This window comes from Pundamilia nyererei, unplaced genomic scaffold, assembly GCF_000239375.1.
Source record: "Pundamilia nyererei isolate P.nyererei 1_Seehausen unplaced genomic scaffold, PunNye1.0 scaffold00010, whole genome shotgun sequence".
NCBI classification, from domain to species: domain Eukaryota; kingdom Metazoa; phylum Chordata; class Actinopteri; order Cichliformes; family Cichlidae; genus Pundamilia; species Pundamilia nyererei.
The window spans coordinates 1,812,143-1,833,144 of NW_005187411.1; the positions used below are offsets into that span (position 1 = coordinate 1,812,143).

At 40.2% G+C, this 21,002-nt stretch overlaps 1 protein-coding gene across 2 annotated transcripts in view; it reads left to right on the forward strand.

Annotated features, from left to right (window-relative positions):
• The window catches only part of cdin1 (CDAN1 interacting nuclease 1), a 52,059-nt gene that overhangs the window by 20,320 nt on the left and 10,737 nt on the right, over nucleotides 1–21,002 (forward strand). For both annotated transcript variants that reach the window (XM_005723777.2, XM_005723778.1), the window contains exons 7-11: nucleotides 3,242–3,321; nucleotides 3,702–3,751; nucleotides 5,175–5,242; nucleotides 6,500–6,565; nucleotides 6,727–6,832. In XM_005723777.2, coding sequence (XP_005723834.1) covers nucleotides 3,242–3,321; nucleotides 3,702–3,751; nucleotides 5,175–5,242; nucleotides 6,500–6,565; nucleotides 6,727–6,832 — 370 coding nt within the window. The remainder of the gene's footprint in view (nucleotides 1–3,241; nucleotides 3,322–3,701; nucleotides 3,752–5,174; nucleotides 5,243–6,499; nucleotides 6,566–6,726; nucleotides 6,833–21,002) is intronic.

Sequence of the window (21,002 nt, forward strand, 5' to 3'; positions counted from 1 at the left end):
AGAAATGTGGAGTCTCATCTCACCGCTATCAGAAGGAATCAGGTGGAAGCAGATCAGTTCTGCCCCAGTAACCTCTTCAGGGACCGAGTTCCTCTTGCACAGGAGATACCACCTCGTATCATCAACTAGCACCTACACACCACCACAGATAGTTTAAAAAGAAACACATACCCCCCACCCCCCATCTCCCACTCTCTCTCTTTCCCATCTTCTGTTTTTTTTTTCTTTTTTCTTTTTTCTCAGTGCGGGGGGATAAATTTAAAAGGAGTAAATTGGAAAATCAAATGAGGGCTTTAGGCAACCGCAGAGATTTGCAGAGCTGTCGGCCAGTGTTGGAGAGCCTCATCCATCATGTCCCACAAGTAGTCAATTCCTCTAGTATCTGTAAATGTTTTCAGATATTAGCCAATTTATATGCTCCGAGATTCATCATGGAAAATCAGCTTTAGCGGTGCACATTATCAGGACCTGTCTCTCCCTTGCTCCATGAAGTTTGATGAACGAGTGCCCCTCCACAGCTCAATGGGCTTGCGCACGGGGAGTGTGCGGGGGTGTGGGCATGTAGAGGAAATGGGTAACTGCCCACCCCCACCCGTGGAAAATAGTGGGTTTTTTAATTAATAAACAAACTTACAAAGGAGCTCATCAGTGTCAGGGGCAATAACAATCGTCATCCGTTATTGTTTATTACAGTCCTCCCTCAACAAATGTTGCTATTTAATGAGGTTTCTCTCTGTTTTTTTGTGTTTGCAATAATGACTTTTTCACCCTAGTGGAGAAAAGAGGAGTCCCAGTAGTTACAAATGAAAGAAAGTAAGCAATGAGAAAACATGCCAAGGTTCTGTTGCCGTTACCTTGCCTTATATAGTTTATCTTGTTTTGGAGTTGCATATGAAAACAGGCCTGCGATTTGTTTACACTGGTTGTTTTCTTTAGCAAATCCCTATGGAGGTGTAGCGTTTCACATCTATTATTCCCCTCTTCTCTGTTCCTTTTGTTCAGATGTTGACGGTATGATATGGTGCCTTAGTCAGAATTTATACCAACATGGGACAATTACAGTAAATTTGGTGAATGTTTACAAGGTGCAAAGTTGTGCTGCAGGGCTTTGTTCTCCGTGTCTAGTGTTCTACAGATTGTGCTTTTTATTTTTCTGCACGCATTTTTATGTGTGCCTCTGTATGTGCTTTGAGCGTGTGTATTTAAAGAGCATTGCTTGTGTGTTTTTGTTTCTGTGTGTGTATGTTTGCATATAGCAGAAAGGAGCTCAGGGTGTTCTAGAGGTGTGCTGCCGTGCAAGGCGGGGGCGTCTTTAATAAATGTATGCTGATGTTGGAGGCTGCAACGATGCGAAGGATGCAAGGGCCCTGTTGTTATTTACTGCTGTGTTTGTGCACAGCAGCGAATCCTGGGCCTGCAAATGGCATTACAGCCCGTGATGAATGAGCATTAGGGTAAACTCATTTTAAAAGCATCCTGATTTATTAGCAGCCTGGCCTTCCATTTTCATCAGGTCAATGCTTGGCTGAAATTCCACAATGTCAGCGCCAAGGTCACCTCTTTATGGCTATTTTTAACCCCATCCCTCAAAAAGCGCAGACGAAAGAGATCCTGGCACTTATTATGGCCGTCGACAAAAAAATATCAAAGAGCTTGAGAGACAGGGAGAATTCTAGTCCTGAAAGTGTGTGTTATGTGAGAGACCAAAATGTGGTGGTGGTCAACCTCCAATTATGAGTGCTAGTAAGACAAGAGCTTTAATGGCTAACGTTTGCCTTCAGGGAGGTTTATTACACACTACTGTTTTGCAGAAACAGCGTCAAATCTATAAAAAGACCATTAGGAAGAGGGAAAAAATCAATCAAAATGCCATTAAAGTGGAATAAGTTGCCAATATTGCTGATGTGGTTGCGGGTCCTTTGATTTTCCTTCAGATTATTAGGCACAGTCGAGTAGTGACTTTGTTAAGGGAAACCAGTGTTGTTGGGGAGTAATATGTCTCCTGGCTTCATAAAGTTTGCTGCCTCATATTTCCCACTTTATTGATTATCCATTATCATTTGTCATGAGGTGTCCTAACTCAAGGGGAAAATATAACCCTCTTTCTTCACCACCGCCCGCATTGCACAGGAGCATGGTATGGATCTGCGTGTGAAGGTACCAATCTCTGAGAAAAATGAGCAGAGAAATAAAGCACTGCCCTGTGCCTTGCAGCTCTAAGAGGGAGTGTGGGGTTATGGGATGGGCTGGGGGAGCACTGTAGCTGGCTGGGAGAGACTAAAACAGAAAGCAGGTTGCACAAAACAAGAAAAAAAAGCCTATGCAGGAAAAGATAGAGACGAAGAAAGGAGGAGGCGCTTTTGTTCTTCTTCCACCTCCTCTACTTTTTATTTCATCATAAGGTAGATGAGGGATCATAGCAATGGCTATCTTGTTTGTGGTAGTTTCCCTAAGTGTGTAGGGGATGAGAGCATAGAAAAGAACAGCCCGCCTTTCTGTGGGTGAAATTTATCTAACAGAGGCCTAATGATCCAGATGGCTATCAATTGATTTATTACATTTTTTTGTAACTTTTTTTTTCAAAATTGTATTAATTTTTAAATAAGCCATCGTGTCTATAACCGTTATATACTGTGTGCAGTTTCCTAGATGCGCTTGAGAACTTCTGCGATGTTGGTATAGGCACCATCCATGCCTGAAATGTGAATAGAAACATTCCATGTATTGTCTCTAATGCGCCAAATCTGTCAGGCGCATGTGTACATATATATCACTAAAATGGTGTGCCTCAACCATTTCGTCACACGGTGATACAATCCATTTAATCCAAATCTTTTTTAAGAAATGATTTAAGGAATTTTTTGCTGTTGCAGTAACAGCGAGTCGATTCGCAGGCCTCCCTTTCTGATTTATAATGTTAGTAGAGCAAGAATAGGGATGAGAGATGCAGAATAGTCAGCGTTCATAACATAGATAAACTACATGAAGCGCCTGTGCTTTGGACTGAAACATTTATCTATAGAAAATCTGTACAGACACCAAGCAACCATCTAATAGGCTAGTGCAGAAATACTGTACACAGGTTGGTGGGTTAGAGGCTGTCCGGGCTGGTTTTGTTTATAACACTAACTGTTTTGCTTGGTTAAATCCAGCAGTTAGACATTTTCTTGAATAAAATTATGTGGTCATTATTTTTTTCCTTTTTCTGTCTCCCTCTCTTCTTTTGCTGTCTTATTCTCAGCATCTAAATCAGTCCTCAACAGCATGCTGAAGGAGCCATCTTTAATTCCAGACCAAATTTTGGCCAGTAATGTCTACCAAGTAAGGGTTTTAAGTTTTGTACTTAATTAACATTTTCCAGAGAACTGTTTAATTGCCTGAGAGAGATAATTCTATTTAATTATATGAAATGTTATTATTTTAAGGCATTTGCTGTGTCTCTACTTAACAAATCGAAAATTGCTTGTGCACAGTGAGTTTTAAAAAAAAAAAATGGTACTCTACACCTGGCTGACAGACGGCATCAGCGGCTCATGTTTGCTGATGAGGTCACGTGAGAGCCGGCGGTCATGCCTGCCAGTCTGCCAGCATCTCCTGTGTTTTCTCCCTTTTTTTTTCCAGCAGTGTATGGGCTTCCCTCACCTCCCTTACACCCACCCACCCTTTTGGCACGCCATAATATTTCTTCCCCCTCTTTTCAGTGCACAATAAATGACTGCTGTTATGGACCGCTGGTAGACTGCATCAAACAGTATCCTATCCCATAAAATTTTAAGCCTGAAATTGACGAGGAGCTATTGAAGGGGATGAGATGTGTCTGGCTTCACCTGACATAAAAGTTCTGCTTCACAGAGGAAGTGTTTCATCCTGCCTGCCATCCCAGTATCATCCATACAGGGGCTGGAAGGCGATGGAGGGAAGAGGAGGAGAGGATAGGCTGATCTAAATGCATCTCTATGTGCATGCTGTGAATCAGACCCAATGTTCTATGATACAAGAAAAGAAATATAATTCAAAAGCTTTTTGGAACAGGAAAAAGAGCTAATACTGTTACATACATATTTTTAAATGCATTTTAATTCATTACTATTTACTTCTGATCATTTTATTCAGATGTGCACTACAGAAAGTTTTTACTACATTTGTCTAACTTAAGGTAATGATTTATTATTCATTTATAATTAATTTGTCCACCTCATTACTATTCTTCCCACACACTTTCCCCACCTACACACACCCCCTACTCGTCTAGTAGGACCTTGGCTGTAGGGGCAGAATGGAGCTCGGGCTTTTTTAGGGGCAACCAGCTGGGTAGCAGATCAGCTATTTTCAAGGGGAGGAGAATTATTTGAGTCGGTGTACACGTGCACGTCCGTATGTTATTGTGTCTGTCCAGGCTTTCTTGCCCGTGGTGGGGCTGTGTTGTTCTGTTCATAGCCAGTCAACCTTGTCCCTATACCCTCCTTCCACATCCCCCCCTTTTTTAACATTCTGTGGCGGTCCTCTCAGTGTCAACTTAAAATCAGTTACTCTGCCACAGAGAGTTCATTATAACCACCCCACTGCTATGTTCTTTCAAAGAAGTCATCCACACATTGAATCAGTTGCGTGGCTACTAGTTACAGTATGTATAAATATATATATATTTATGTAATTAGAAACCATTTTGGTTGTTTTAGTTTTTAGAGGGTAATATATTTCTATAAGAGCTTCTTTTTCTCTTTCAAAAATAAAACCATCATAATTGCATATTTCCTTTTATGTACCTTCAAGCTTTGCACATCCTTAATACAATATGGCATTTATTCTAAAAGTATTTTTTCTTCAAATATTATAAAGTACTAGGCAGAGTATCTCATCTATGCACTTTATGCATTTTGTCAAATTGGCATTTGTTTTTTCTTTCTTATTTAGATAATGCACTTCAGAGATTTGTTGTGAAAGCAGATTTAACTTGACCCGAACTCTGATTATGCTTTACTGTATGTTAGCATGAGGAGAAATGGCTTTTGCTTTGCATAGTAAATCAATAATGGAGAAGAGCAGATTCTTAACTGTAACTGATGGTAAACATGTGCATGTAGTCGAGCACTGAATTTTCTGGTTTCCAGAGAATTTAAATTTAAAAGTCAAATGTATCGTAGTATTGTTGGAATCCTTGACTCGATTCTCAGCGCCATAGGCCATGAGCATGAAGTGCTGCTCCGGGAAAAACTGAAGGAGAAGAACCTTTCCTTTCTGGGTAAGCCATCCTTTGACCTTCTCATTACATTTTAACATGAAAATGAAAACAACTCATAAGTCATATTGGAACCATATGGACATTTTTGACTGCAAATATTTTTTATTTATTTATATTTCTCTCTGCGTAAAGCTGTTTTGGGGGATTTGATGTTTACAGAAAATCAAACAGATTGTTCTCTGAATATCATCTACTTTTCTGATGCTATTGCCATATTCAGAGCAAATTAAATGAAGATGGAATGTTCAGGTATGGAACTATAGAATCCCCCCATCCTCATATCACCCCATCCCATCATCATTTACTAGGTCAGATGAGTGATGAAGAATAAGAATCATTCCCACTGTCATTACGGCCGTATCATTTATTTGGACATGGAGTGCTGACCTTTCTTCAGGGCTGTACAGAAGACTGTTCTAAAGCTGTCAGAGTTCGAGGGGCACGAGGGCCACTGAAGCAGCCTCACCCCATCTGATAAATGGATTGGAAATAAGCTACCCAACAGCAGGAATGGACCATTAATTTTAATCAAAGCTGATCTAAAAAAGGCGATCAGAGCCACATGAGAATGTCAACAGCCCAGTGGGTGTGTACAGAGGTTCCCATCCTTATACACACAAACACATTTCTACACCGACATTACAACATCTTGGATGCCTGGATATCTACCACAGTCCTCTGGTAGCCTCGGTGACCTCTCTCTGCTCTCTTTCTTCATCCGTGGCTGATGCTACCTCCTCACCAGCACTAACCGCCACCCTCCATCTAGCCACAATTCTCTTCCATGCCCCATTAGTTGAGCTTGGCTGAAGACAAAGAGGCAGGCCTTTGGAACTGAATGACCTGGTCAGTGAGATTTAATGGAGAAATCAGGTGTTGGAGGGATAATGGCTAGAGCACGCCAGAAGTCAAGGACAATGGCTACAGCTTGTGCAGGCAAGGGTCAGGCTTGCAGAGACTATAATGCCAGCCTTGTCTCCTTTCTGTATATTTTATAAAGCAGTGCCAAAGAGAGCAATACTGTAACTGGAGTTTAGAGTATTTTGTGCAGTGACAGCAAATACGTGGCAGATGTAGATAATGGTTTAACTGCACTGGCTGTGCTCTACTGCTGTTTATCTGCTTTGCTCACTCTGAGCCATTTGTTACCAGCATCTTTGTGAAAGCAGTTAGATCAGCAGCCTGTGACTGATTGTTCATATAGAAGGTTACTGCAAAACAGCAAGCATAACATTTCTAAACTTTTATTTTCAATAGATGAAAACCACCTGAGAACTATGGGCTACGACAAAACACCTGATATCATCCTGGAGGTTCCAGTTGGTTAGTATTTACATTATGAATGTAACCTCACTTCAACCTTAGGCATCTGTATTGTCAAAAAGTTTTGGGATTTTTTGTATATGACTGAAGAAACAAACAAAACAAATGACCTCGTCTAACTAGTTTTCTTAGATTTGCTGTGTTTTGTTATTTATGAAAAGCTGTGGAAGGACACATTGTACACTGGATTGAGAGCAAAGCCTCTTTTGGAGATGATCAAAGCCATCAAACCTATCTCAATGAACAATTCTGGAGCTACTGGAACAGGTGAGCCCTCTTTTTTTGATCTATTTTGTTTACTTTATTGGCCATCAAAAATTTGCCAATGTTATTTTATCAGTTTGCATATTCTTTATAACTTCTCCTTTGTCACTAGAAACTATGATCAGGTATTCTCAGTTGTATAAAGAACTCCTATCTCTGTCCGCCAATGCTTACCACTTCCTCTCTGGCAAAGGCCACTTTAACCACAGGATTCCACATGCTACAGCTGCACATTACACTACTTCCACATTCACTCATGTTCTCTGAGACCTTTAGAGCCTGAATGGTCTGCCTGTGAGCTTGATTGTTTTGTTGAATAAACACATTGTGTTGGAAGGGAAGCAAGGAAATGGGTGACTAATGCCTGGCCTCTGTAGCATGAGAACTTTTGGACAGGAGCAGGTCCTGACGGTGGCGGAACAGAGGTATATGTGCGCAAATACATTTTTCAATGAATCTTAGAAGTGATAACCTGTAGAACATACTGACCTATTTAATATTTAATTTGAAACCTGAATAGAGTGGACACAAACAAGTGGAGTCCACATCTTAGCCTTGGCTGACACCAAGTTCCCATATCACACTATAGCCCTGATCCTCCACTAATGGTTAGCTGACATGGTGGTGCAGGTTCTCGTCAATGATGCTGTGTTCAGTGAATTATGATAACTTTATTTGTATGGCACTTTTCAAAACACAGAGTAACAAAGTACTCAACAACGGTCACCTTAAGGTGCTTTATATTGTAAGGTAAAGACTCTACAATAATAGAGAGAAACCCCAACAAGTAAACTGCCCCCTTTGAGCAAGCACTTGGTGACAGTGAGAAGTAAAAACTCCCTTTTAATACAAACAAACTTAAACCAGGCTTGGGAGGGGCAACCATCTGCCGTGACCAGTTGGAGGATTCTCTCATGTCGGTATGTTTTATTAGAATGTGTGCAGTACGTGATATAATGAGATTAGTTTGAGATTTGATGTATTCATAGAATTAGGTCTAAAAGTATTTGGACAAGGACACAGTTTTTGTAATCTTACCTGTGAACACCACCACACTGGATTTTAAATCAAACAGTCAAGATGTGACTAAAGTCCAGGCTTTCAGCTTTGATTCAAGAGGTTCTTAAAGTGTTGCATTGGACTGGACTGGTTCTTATATAGCGCTTTTCTACTCTGAGTGACTCAAAGCTTTATACTACTAATTCATTGACCCAATCACGCCCATTCACACAAGCTTGTTAAGTGCTTACTATCTAACATTCATACACATTCGCACTCCGATGGATGCATCGGAGAGCAACATTGGGTTAGTATCTTGCCCAAGGATATTTGGCATGCAGACTGGAGAAGCCTGGGATTGAACCACCAAACTTCCGGTTAGTAGCTGATCTGCTCTACCACCTGAGCTCATCAACACTGTGAAATGCTATCTGATCAGTGTTGCAGCCAAATGCTGATCTTTCTGGAATACTTGCAGCTTGGTTGGATAGTTTGTGTTAGTCTGAGCCTTATATATTTGCTCATATGTGTCTTTCATGTATATTCACAAGGCTAGCCTTGTCCAAGTATATTAAGGTGCTGACAAAGTAGAGCCTATCACGTCAGCCAGCAGCCAGTCAGACAAACATTCTGTGTCAAAAAAAGAGAAAGAAAAAATGTCAGACCCCACCTTTTTCAGCACCCCTGTAAATTTTATTTGACATTTACAACTGACATTTCAAAATGTGCCCTAATCTTCCTGTTAGACCATACGCATGATCATTTGAAGTACAAGTGTAGTCCCTGATGTTCATGTTTGTGTTTGGAAACGCAATGACACAAAACTATAACCTGTTAAGAGCAACAGGTGAAAAGAGAACGGTATCATTACCAGCTGAAGGCAAGGCTGGTTTTTTTTTTTCTTCCTCTGATTCTGTTAACATGTCAAATGCGGTCTTGGAGACTTTTGTTTAAGCAGTGGCAACAACAAAGACAATGTTATAACAGTCCTCTGTTAGTCGGTCTGGATGTGTGATGTTGACCGTGTGTTAGTACTGCAGCATGTACAGAATTAGGTGTTTTGTTGAGATCCAAAAGAAGGTTGAATTTAGCCATAGGTGTGGGCTGTTTAAATCTTTATCTGTAAGTCCCTACTCCATATACATGATATAATGTCTCGTGTTTTTGGTTTAAGAACTCATTCGATTTGGGCTAGATAGTGTCTACTTCACTTTTCACTTCATCTCTCGTTAGTTGGTCTCAGTTTCAAACATCAACCAACAGGTTGATGTTTGAAATATTTGTCCATTCCTTCATTGCTCAGTCCGATTTCAAAGTCTAAACTGTTCAGTTTCCTTTTTGACCACCCTAAGAAGGGCACACCAGTGTTTGTAATTACTTCATTGCCTCTGATTGACATTTCCAGTGATTTGCTTATTTTTCATGAATTCCTTCTTTGCTTTAACTGAGCTGGGTTACCCAGAACTGTGTTAATTGTTCTTCACTTGCCCTCAAGCATTACAGAGTAAGGATGTGTTTTTGTAGACGGATAGAAAAAACATAACTAATTTTCCCTCCAAAGCCCTCACCAACTGCATTTATCATCCAAACAATAGTCTTGCCAACACAGTAACCCCATAATGAACCCCTCTTCAGTGGAGTGAGGGGTAATGACGCTTCACCTACAATGCTCCCAAGAAAAAAAGGGAGAGGACAGAAAAAAATGGAGAGAAAAAGACAGTCTTCTGCAGAATCAGACAGCGTGTTCAGGCCCAGTGCCTGGATGAGATGGTGAAACAGCAGCTATTGGTGTCTTCCAGCCATCAATCTTAGCTGGTGGCGTTCCAGAGCCAGTGAGCCCTCTGCTCTGACGGATGTTCAGATAATTGAGTGATCCATCTCGCCCAACTATCAGAGTTGCATAAAAATTATTCACCTGCTGGTGAATATTAAACACATAATGAGCCTCTTGTGTGTTTTAGGAGAAGTGGATAAGGTTAAACACAGCATGTAATGAAATATGGACTCTTATGTGGTAGCACCTTAACTGCCCCTAGTTGATTATGGTGTACTTATATCAATTACGCTTGGCAAAGTTCCTTCCATAACTCTGCAAGCAGCAATTCAAATTCTGCTCATGCATTTGTCTGTCTAGGTGATCTCATACTTTAATCCAGAGACCATGGAGATAATTATTATTTGCTGACTTCTTGATTATTTTTGCACTCAAATATTGTTGAAACATTTGCCTAAGTTATGTAGCAATAGAGATTTGGGTTTTTACCATTTGACTGAATAATAGTTGACATAATTGGATAATAAAATAAAAAAAAAGATTATAGTTGCTTATTAAACCACTTGTAAAGGCTACTTTTTTAGAATGAAGGACAAAAAAAACTAAATAAGTTTTTATACTTGATGGAGCTAAAGTTTAATGACTGGTCCTTATTGTCAGGAGAGCAGAAAACTGTCAAAACTACAATAAATCCAGGCTCAGAAACCTTATTGCATGCTTATTGTTAACCCGCCAGACTTTTTAGGTTCATTGAGGTAGCTAATTGCCTTTATTGCAGCATTTGTGTACCAAAAATAATCAATCAGGTAAATCAGAAAATGCAGCAACCAAGAAAATAACTTTTTTATCGTGTTTTAGTAGATTAAACATGTAAATGTGGGTATAAACGAGTGTAATTCAGAGCTCATTCATCACTTTTCAGCTCTTTCCCTTCGTTCCCTTTCCCTATTCTACCCAGCCGAACACAATGAAAAGCCTGTGTGACAATGAGCGTGGACGCCAGCTCCCCTCCTCCCAAAGTAAATCAGCTGTGCGATTCGTAAACTGCAAATGTGTCAGAGTTGAAAATGTTAGCACTCTTAATGGAGGCTTGAAAAGGTTAGATCTGATAAAAAGCTGTCAGACGTCCACAAAAAATGATTTATAGCAAAATAATGGGACAGTATGCCTCATTTCTCCCTCATATGAAATGGGGGTTAAGACTTTTGGGTTTGCCATTATACATCATCTGGCTTGACCACTTGCAAATTTAGTGAGACTTGAATGCACACACACGCATTATGTTTCATCTGGCTCCTTTGTTTCAGTAATTTTGAAGGCCTTGTTGTAATGCTGATAATTTATGTCCCCACATAATTAGTAGCATAAAATTCTCATGCACCAAAAGCACTCATTGATCTCCATTCTTATCTGCTTATGTGCGTCCTTTGTTACACTTTTGTGATGGAGGAAATGGTAAAACTAATGAGAGTCATAATTCCAAAGTCTCACCAGACCGTTCCTATAACATCAATAATCTGCTTGCTGACACATTACCTCATAAATAGACATACCTAAGATTTTTGTGATGTTTTATATTAGTTGACACGACCACAATTAGAAATCTCCAGTTCTTTGTGAACTTTTTCTAGTTATATCAAGGGCTGCATGCTGTAGGTTTTACAGATGAAATTGCGCATTAAGCCTGTTAGTCTCAGAATGTCAATCCATTTGCGACATCAAATTAATTTCTCGATTCATGATATTGAACATTGCCATCCATTTTTAATGGACATGTCCATCATTTTTGTTGAACTTTCTAAAGCCTTGATAACAGGAATGCCTAATTAGTGGAGTGTAATGTTACAGTGGGTGTTTGATATGCCCTATTGAATTCATCAGCTGGTACTTTTAGCTTTAAAATATGTAAGGCCTTCTTCTAGATATTTGGATCCATAAATGTAGTTTGTGTTCACTAAAATAACTGTTTATATATGACTGAAGCTGCTCATATTTAGAAATAATGTTTTGACCTTGTGTGCTTCTGCACATGTTTTCTCGTATAGTCCCAGTTAATGCAGTGGCATAAGAGTATTAAAGGCCTCAGCATCTAGGACATCACAAAGGAAGAGCAGATAGGGGATGTCACCTGAGCGAGGGAGCCCAAAGGCCGTGGCTGCCACTGATTCAATGAGGCTGGACATTACAAGGCCATCCCTGAGGACAGGTACTGGCGCTTCTGGGGTGACAGTGTGACACCTCCAAGACCTGCGCCCTGCCATACCTTACCTCAGGTTCTTGTCATAAATGTGCAAGACAAAGAAAGGGGGTGAAAAATAAATAAATAAAAAAAGTCTCCATGGCAATATTAGCCTTTAATGAATAGCTGATAGTCACTAAAGTGACAGAAACAATATTTGAATAGATTCATTATAGCACCAGCCAGCAGTCTTTTAGTTTCTCAATTAATCTATTCTCTTGTGATGTTTAAGAAAGAGCTTTTTTTTTCTGGCTTACAGTTTTTCTTCTGTTGTGTAGTTTTGGGCACTTAATATCAATAGAAAATTCTAGTTGTTTTGGGGGGGGGTTCTGATAAAGCATAACTGTCTCCGCATAGCCTTCCTGCTATTTATAGTTATGGATGCCCCATGCAGTGCAGGAACGTGGCCTCTTTTATTGTTTCCTTTGTTATGACATCCTCACGTAGAATATTCCACAGCAAGAAAAATAGCCATCCACAGTGGTGGTTCCTTTAGGGCTTCGCAAGTGTTTGTTTTGGGGAACGTCAGCCCACAGAAGTGCAATGCTAGCCCTCACAGAGCAAGCTACTTGGAATATTAATGGTAAATGACAAGTCGGCCGTGATGCTTCAAGGATTTCATACTTTTAAGGATGCACATTTGGGTGCATTGTTTAAGACGTCTGGGGTGTAATCCGCACTCTCAGGTCTCTGGCAGCCTCAGGATTTAGCTCTGGTTAAGCCCCATGTCTCCTATTTATGTTGGTAGGGTTGTATGTGTGCATTATCCAAATTTGTCATTTGCCATTGAATGTGAGAGCAGCTTTGACATCGCGCTGTGTGTATAAACGAAGAGCAGGACAGAAAGCGGCACCCCAGCGATATATACCCCTCCTCCTGTCTTGCTGCTTGCCTGTGACACTGTGAGATGGAGAGGAAAGCCTGAAGTAAAATGAGGTGCAAGCATGTCTGCTCCATGAATTCCTGTTTTGGTATGGAACTTTTTGAAGATGAACGTACATTTTTTTTGTCAGCTTTCACGATGTATGTCATCACACTTAAAAAGACTCACTCCTCCCCCCCTCATTTTCTCAGTCTCGCCGCCTTCTTCTCCTTCTTTTTTCCTCTACATTGACCTTCTGGGTTTCAATCCAGGAAGAAGCCAGCAGCATTTGTCAAAAGCACAGAGAGACTAGTGGGCAAGGAATCGAAAGGCTTTTTGTAAAAGTCAGTCTAACAGGAGAATTTTAATGGCTGTCTGACCTCTAAAGGACATTCAAATCTACATTACCCTCAATGTGATGTTAAACCTGCAGTAATATTTTCTTGACAGCGGGACAAATAGATTTGTCACACACTACATGATGCTTTATATGCATCACACAAAGGCCTGCACACTCACAGGTGCTAAATATCTTCACTTCTATCTAGATAAGTTCTAGAGATAATGCGAGTACGTGTGAGTAGTATCTGTTATATTGATCTAGTTTTTTCATTTAAAGACCTGCGAGTTCTGCTATAAATCGGTCATGGCGAGAAATTAATGGTTCAATTAGGCTAATTTAGCATTAATTTATGTTGGTCAGCATTGTCTTTGTGTATTTGCTGGCACGGAAACGGTAAACACTTTTTTTTTTTATTCCAGTCCAAAAATAAAAGAATTATTTTTTAACAAATGACAACCAAGGAAACAATGCTTCATATTTCTGCCTTTTGTGTTTAAAGAGCAGCACTGTGTGTACCAGATAATGTGCTGGTACTCGTGGTCTGTAGAGGCCCATCAGTCACTGTGTGAAGCTGGTCGCTTGTGATAAGTGGTTCCTTATAGATAACCTAGACAGTAGGCTTCTTTTTATAGACACACTGTCCCTCACATAACCTTGTTTTTTTTATTGTTGTTGTTTTTTCCCGCTCATTCTTGTTTCCTTTTCCCCTCCACACTGACTTCAGCCTCTTATTTAGCTTCCACGCTTTTAGCTTTGTATCTTTTTTTCTCACTTAATCAAACAAGTAATGATTGGATTTCTGTAACTAATATTACCAGCAGAATTCTGATCATATACAGTGAAGAAACACACACACACACACACACACACACACACACACACACACAAAACCGTACACTTGCAATACATGTGCATGTGTGTACTGCAGTTTTAAGTGCTTTCCTGGCTCACATTCATCTGTGTGTGTATGAAAGTTAAAAAGATCCTGACAAAAGGCTCTTGGTGATTTATACCTATAAAAAGCTTTTGATATTCTAAACCAGGAGGCAAAGTTCTTCCTGTTTTCGTTATATCTCACAAACTCTTCTCTGATAATGCAGCAAGTAACAGAAAGGATTTTAAAGAATAAAATAAATTATATTTAAAAAAAAAAACACCAGTTGGCCTCCAAATGACTTCAAAAGCAGCCATGCTATTTTAAATGTACTCTAAGCATTCTCAACTGCAGTTAAGAAGAGATTTCTATTTTTTATCATTTGTCATATGACCTAATTTCTATTCAAAAGTACATTTGAATGGCTTGTTCTCATATTTAAATCCTATATCCGATTGTATCCAGTAGCAGTCATTGTGACTGATGTACCAAAAGTAATTTAGTTTAAATACCATATGAAGAGATATTTATTTTTGAGAACAATGTTTTATATTTCAGTATTAATTCACTTCTTTGCATTGTTGCCAGAAACACTGAAAGAGATATAAGCACATTTGAGTTTTTCCCCTCACTGGCCTGGCATTTGTTAAAGAGCTTCGTCAGAACCCTCTTCCCCCATCTTTGTTCCCAGGCAGCCCTTTCCTTCTCCTGTCTCTGGTTTGAGTTTCACGTCTCTCGGCGGTCTGATTGCCTGATAGCTTAAACATCTCTGCCTGCCTATCCTTTAGTGGGAGTGTGTAATCAAAGACACATGAGGAGCCTGTGTCCAAGTGCTGACCTTCTGCTTTCGCTCATCAATTCTTGGGGTTAATGTACAGGATCTATCAGGTCAGCAGATTTGTCTGCACAAACTCTGTCAGGTCTATAAACGATTGGAAGAAAAAAATGCGTATGGCTGCTGGCTCTTATGAAAACTGTGTAGAATAAAATGAACACAAGAAAATTTCTGCTTATATATTTTTCACCACATCTTTGATGGTATCAGTATTTCTGTTCTGTGTTTGTTTTTTTATGACTGTTTTGAAATAAACTTCGTTGAGGAGGTCTATATGTGATTTTGGAAAAAAAAATCCTGTAACATTTGTTGATGTGATTTTTCACCATAAGCCGAAACAGATGGCACGCAATCCTTTTCCTCTAGACTGATGCAAGTTAACAGGGGCATATATTTCTGAACAAGTGAAATCTAAACTCTTAACAGAGTTTGAGGCTTTGACCCCACCCCCTTTGAATGGCCGCCATAGAGATGTCAAAGAAATCTATTTCTCATTTTGAGTGATATCTCTATCAGTTGGCACATTCGCACCATGAGTCTATCCCAATGTTAAACCCCGAATCTGTCTCTTCAATGACGAGTGCGCACGTCTTAAATGACCACTCGTATCTTTTTGTTATGTGTCTGTGAGGTTAAAAGTGAACGGGCAGAATAGAGCTGTCTGGTGAAAGGCCTCTGATAGAAAGTGCCACTTCCATTTGAGCGCAGCTGCAGCAAAGCCTCTGCTGGCTCACTGTCCAGCCCGACACTTCACATTCTCTTCTCCTGCGATTGGAATGGATTTGAAAACTGTTAACTTCAGACAGAGTTTTGGCTTGACCATTTCTGATCTCTTCCCATTTTTTTCATTGCTTATCTCCCACTTGTTTTGTCAGAACCAATGACTGTCTCAGACGCTGTTTTCTTTTTGTTTACTTAAGTTTTCTGACTGCGTTCCTTTTTTTAAAACTTGGACTCAAAGTTGATTCCAAACCAAAGTTGGTACTCCTAAACCCATGTAAAAAATATTTCATATACAGTTTATATTTAAATATATACTGTCATGCACCGTTAAATTACATCTTGCATAACTTTTTATTCAACTTTCCATTGGACATACCATTAAGCTCCAGAATACACCTCCTAATTTGGTGATGAGGGGGTTTAACGGTTTGAGGAACTCTATTCTCAGACCTGCTGACAGTCTTCACCCCCTTGGGTCCCTGCTAAGGATGGAGTTCGTGGTCGGAGGGAATAAAGTGAAAAAACCCTGGCTGCGTTTTAAATTCTCATTGTGGTTTGAATTAGAAAGGGGATAAATGCTCTGAATAATGATCAGAAAACATTTAGCTTCAGCTGCCCGGGTGAAACAAAACACACTCGAGTGAAACTTTTGAACTTTTTTTTTCCTTCCCCCAGCCGTTTTGTTTTCAAATTTTAGCACTGAGTTCATGGGAAACTCACTCGGAGGTTACCTGCGCCTCTGCAAAGTGATGGAAAAAAGGATTACGTCTGCAAGAATGTTTTTACAGTTAGTTGAAATATTACTAACCTTGTCAAATGTCATTTTGAATGAGAACGCAAACATATTTTAATCAGGGTTTTAAAGGCACGGCTTTTCAAACTGTGACTCTAAGAGAAAGGGGTCAGTTAATTGCAATGTTTGATGTCATATTTGGTCTCTGGCTCCATTTTGATGCAACTGCCTGGAAGCATGCTCGCTCTCCTGCCTGGCTCTATGTGTCTTTCTCTGTCTCACACACATACTTCATCAGACACAGTCAAATGAAAAACTATTGAAAGGTCTCAGAGTTTGTAGTGCTATAATCTTCATAAAGTCGACTTCCTGTCAGCCTTTCTTTCAACTTTAACCTTTAGCCTCTCACTGTGTACATCACCAGAGTTTGGCCACTTTCCATGGATCTGGCACTGCTGACATATAAGAGTGTTATTCATATTTTTGTGAATGAAACCATGAGTGTACAACAGAACAGCAAAAGTTACAGCAGCCTGACTTTTTCACTTTTCTTGTGAAAATATGAGCCCTGCTCTGACTTGTACTCAAACCTCTCCCAGCATACTATAATGGGCTAATCATCCAAACTCAGTCCCAAATCTCTTTGGTTCCCATAATTACTCTTTAACAGCAGTGGGAGGTAGGGGGTGGGGGGTGAGGAGGTAAAGGGATATACATTGTAAATTATGTTTGACAAGGTGGGGTTAGTGGTTTTGTCGTAGCTTGTCTTTAGTTATTACTCATACTTCCTCCTGCCATAGATAAGGCCTGCTGCTGAACATACCAAGGTGAGCACTGGCGCAGGGCTCTTATCGCCAGCATTGATTTAGGGCAAGAACTTAGTGACAGAGGTCATTGTGTAGTAAAGCTATCCGTCATTCAGGTTTGATTTCTGTTCAAACTTGTCTCCAAGTTGTCTACGCATAGGTTTGTAGCTCACAAGAGGTAGAGGCCACAGGAGGGTTGGACTTGGGTGGCTAAAGCTAAGTGCGTGTTAAGAGATCACAAAAATGTAGCATTTTGCAACAGTGACTACTGGTTCAAACTGCTATTTAAAACATAGCTAATATTGTAAATCTAATTCAAACCTCCCATCTGATAGCCTTACTTATAGAGGCATACTTACAGAAATTCCCCTTGTATTCTGTTTTCTTAGTATGTGTGTAAAACTATTAAATTTTCCCTCATTTAAAATTCAAGGTAGTTCTCAGCCTGTGGTATATACATTTGCAATCATAAACAGAGGAGATGAGTGTTTTCCCCTGTGCAGGGGTGTTTTTTTTTAGATGTCTGGTGATGGGTATTTAGTACCGTTAATGTTGTTCATGGCCTTCATTTCTAGACTTGTAACTTTTGGCTTAAATGTTCTATTTATTCTGGCAACCAAGTGAGGAACTCATACTTTCAAATATGCTCTGAGTCATATTATTGATTGGTCACGAAGATTATTTATTGCACTTTCTCTCTAACTTTTGCAAAAGTTGGAAGGTGACTGAGATTCTCCTGGAGTGCTTGCGTGTAAATGGCTATAAACTGGCTGTGCTGAATCCTGAGAGGAAAGGTACTCCCGTAGAATGTAAAGGTCTCTTTAGTTATGCTAAAATATCTAGCAAGGATGGTGGTGCTGCTCACTCCAACCTTCTACGGGATAACTGAAGTGGCTAATTACACTTCAGTCTGTAATCAAACCCATGTCAGGTTGTCTGAGAACCTGGATTTATATGGTGGATTTCGGTTAAATACAGGAGCAGCTTAAACATTTTATGGTTCTCTCCTCAAATTAAAGTGTTTTTTTTTTTCCCCGCAATCCCCTCTAAAATATGTCATATCCCATTACGCAAATTTGGATATGGTAAATTAGTGAGGAGTGTGCTTACACTATGAATATGTTGACTTTTTTTGTGCCGTATGCAGAGGGTTAGCTTGCTGGGGGTTGGGGGTGTCTTTAACTCTAAAAAGTTGTCTTGAATTTTCTCCCCTTGGAAGATGATGTGTTTTTGCAATTCAAATATTTGCTCATTCTCTTCTCCATTGCAAAGCTCCCTTTGAAGCAAGGAGTTCTATCAGGACCAATGACAGTGTGAGTGTGCAGCGTGACAGCGCAAGAGGCAGTGCTGGACTATTTCTAACTGCATATTTAAATAGCACGGAAATCCAAAATCCAAAATGTATGCAAATGACGGCATGTTTTGCATGCTGATATTTTCATGATTTGGGGCTTGCATATTCAGGTGGTGCTCAGTACGTGCCTAGCTTTAGCAACATTAATCAGAATTACTTTGTGTCTTCCCCATATCCTTGATCTCTTTTTAACCAACATTTCTGTGGGTGGAAGGCCTGCAATTTGGTAGATTTACTTGATTTATTTTTCATGAAAGCTCTGCTGAAGGTTTTAAGACTGTTTTTAAGTGAAAGGACATACTAAAAGTCTTATATTTCATAGGAAAGTGTGTAACCCAGAAATGCTTAATATTTACTTCTTAAGAGTTTTTTTATTTTTCCCCCCATTTACATCCTGACTGCTATGTTTACTCCCCCTTTGTGTTATGTGCACATGGTTGAATGAAATTTTTAGATAATGTTTGTTAAATCGAGAGCATATGGAATCTGAAGCTGCCTTTTAGGGTTTTTTTTTATGTAGCTCTTTATGCAATAAGCACCATATCAAGACAAAACCCTTGAAATGGGCCTGAGGCCTGTCTGCACTTCTTAAGGTATAGAAAATACAATATAAAATAATTAATTGAATTGTCATCTGTATGAACGGTTCTTGCTCTTTGCACCCTATAATTCCCAACCTCTTTCTCCCCATTCCCCTCACCACATCCCCCCCCCCTTTTTTTTTTTCTAAACAGCAATTAATCTCATTTTTAGTCCAATTTCCAGCCCTCTGCTAGTGTCAGAGCGAGTCCCCTGTTTTGTTCCTATTTGGCTTGGTTCCTCTGCATAGTCATTAAGGGCCCAATTAATGTCACCCTTTAGCTGAAGAGTGCTCATTTTTATTGGGGAGCTGACAGTCACCGCCATGAGTGCCGCAGTGTAATATGCATTAATTGCCCCGTAACACTGGTAATTACCAGTTCTTCAAGCCTCTCAGTAAACTGTCATGCCCAGACACGACTGCTTTGAAATAGATTACTCATTAGGGGGACCTGCCCTGTTTTCCAATGGGGGCTCACTGGGTTGGCATAAAGACGAAAAAAATCTGGTGCTTGAACAAATAGTTGCCAAGAGCAATTTCCTATTACAACTTCCCGGTGAAGGCTTTTCTCTCTTTCTCTCTTTCTTTCTGTCTTTTTTTTTTTTTTCCTTGGATGGTTTTCCAGCCGCCACTTGAGTTAAGGATCAGAAGTAGAGTTAAAGGTCCATCACAGATCTTGCTGATAGCAGTTGGTTTGTCTTCATGTCCCAGTTTGACTCCTTGAATGAAAATGTGCCTTGGGATTTCACCATTCAGATCACTGCCTTGTTTTAACTTTGTTACATTTGTATTTTGTTCATTTCTTTTCTTGCCTTAAATTTAAAGAAAAAAATGCCCCGAGACCAGTGCTGCATTGAAAATGTCAGAGTTTTGCTTGACGGGGGGCATTTCAAGGCCTCTGCACATAAGATCAAGGCAGTGTTGATGTGAAGTTCTTGTTCAAATATTGATGCTAACTTTGCACAACGCTCGTGTTTGCAAACTGTGGAATCTCCGTTTTAAACATAAGCTTGTGCTTCACAGCCCCTTCAACATGTTCCACGTCCCTGCAGAAACTTGTATTGATAGAGAATGCAAATAGATAAAGAAACGTATAGAGGACAAAAGGCGAGGATGCAGTGTGGGTGCCACCTTTGCTCGGCGATAAGATATTATAAAGGAAAGACCAAATCAAACAGCGTTAGCTAGCACACATCCTCTGCACAGAAAGGTGTTGGCCTGTTTAGTCACGCTTCAAATAATATTTAGATTTCACCACGGCCTTGTAAATGCTCCGAGTGTGCTGGGCCGATTCCTCTCTGGTACCTTTCCTTTTTTGTCAAAAGCACTTTTGTGTCATTACCCATTTACCGCAGCAAGGAAAAGAACAGAATTTGAAGACCAGGGAAAATTCTCTCACATACACACACAGATGGAAAACACACGCAGCCATGTGCACACCGAGCCTCACAAAGGTGCTGCTTTTGTTTTATCTCCCTTATAGCACCTGCTTCAGGCAATCTGCTCCCACTCGTCTCAAATGAATTTTGTCACGGCCTTTCAGATTCTCAGTCGGCGATGTGCTAATGAAAGGAGATGGTACAATTTGAACTGACCAGGTAGCAGCCAGCAGTGCACAGCTGAGAGCAAAGGATGGGGACACACCCCTCTTTGAAACAAAAGACAAGTCAACCGTCCACTGATATACCCATTACCCTTCTCATTAATACCCTGCAGACCTTGGTGTGTGAGCGTGTGTACTTTGGTGCGCTTGTGCGTGCGTTTATCTGTTTGCGTTGGTTGAACACTTATCGAATTGTTTATGACAGGCCTAATTGGGCTAATTGAAGACATTAAGATTACCTGTCAGCTGTGTGTATCCAGTCTCCCTATCTGTCTGACAACTTCTGACAAGTGAGGGACCCCGTAGCATCCGTGATGATGGAGCATTGCCGGGCCGTAATAGGGACAATAGGGGCCTCTCTAATTTGATGTGGGCAGCATTAGTTGTGACTATCGTGTGTGTGTGTGTGTGTGTGTGTGTGTGTGTGTGTGTGTGTGTGTGTGTGTGT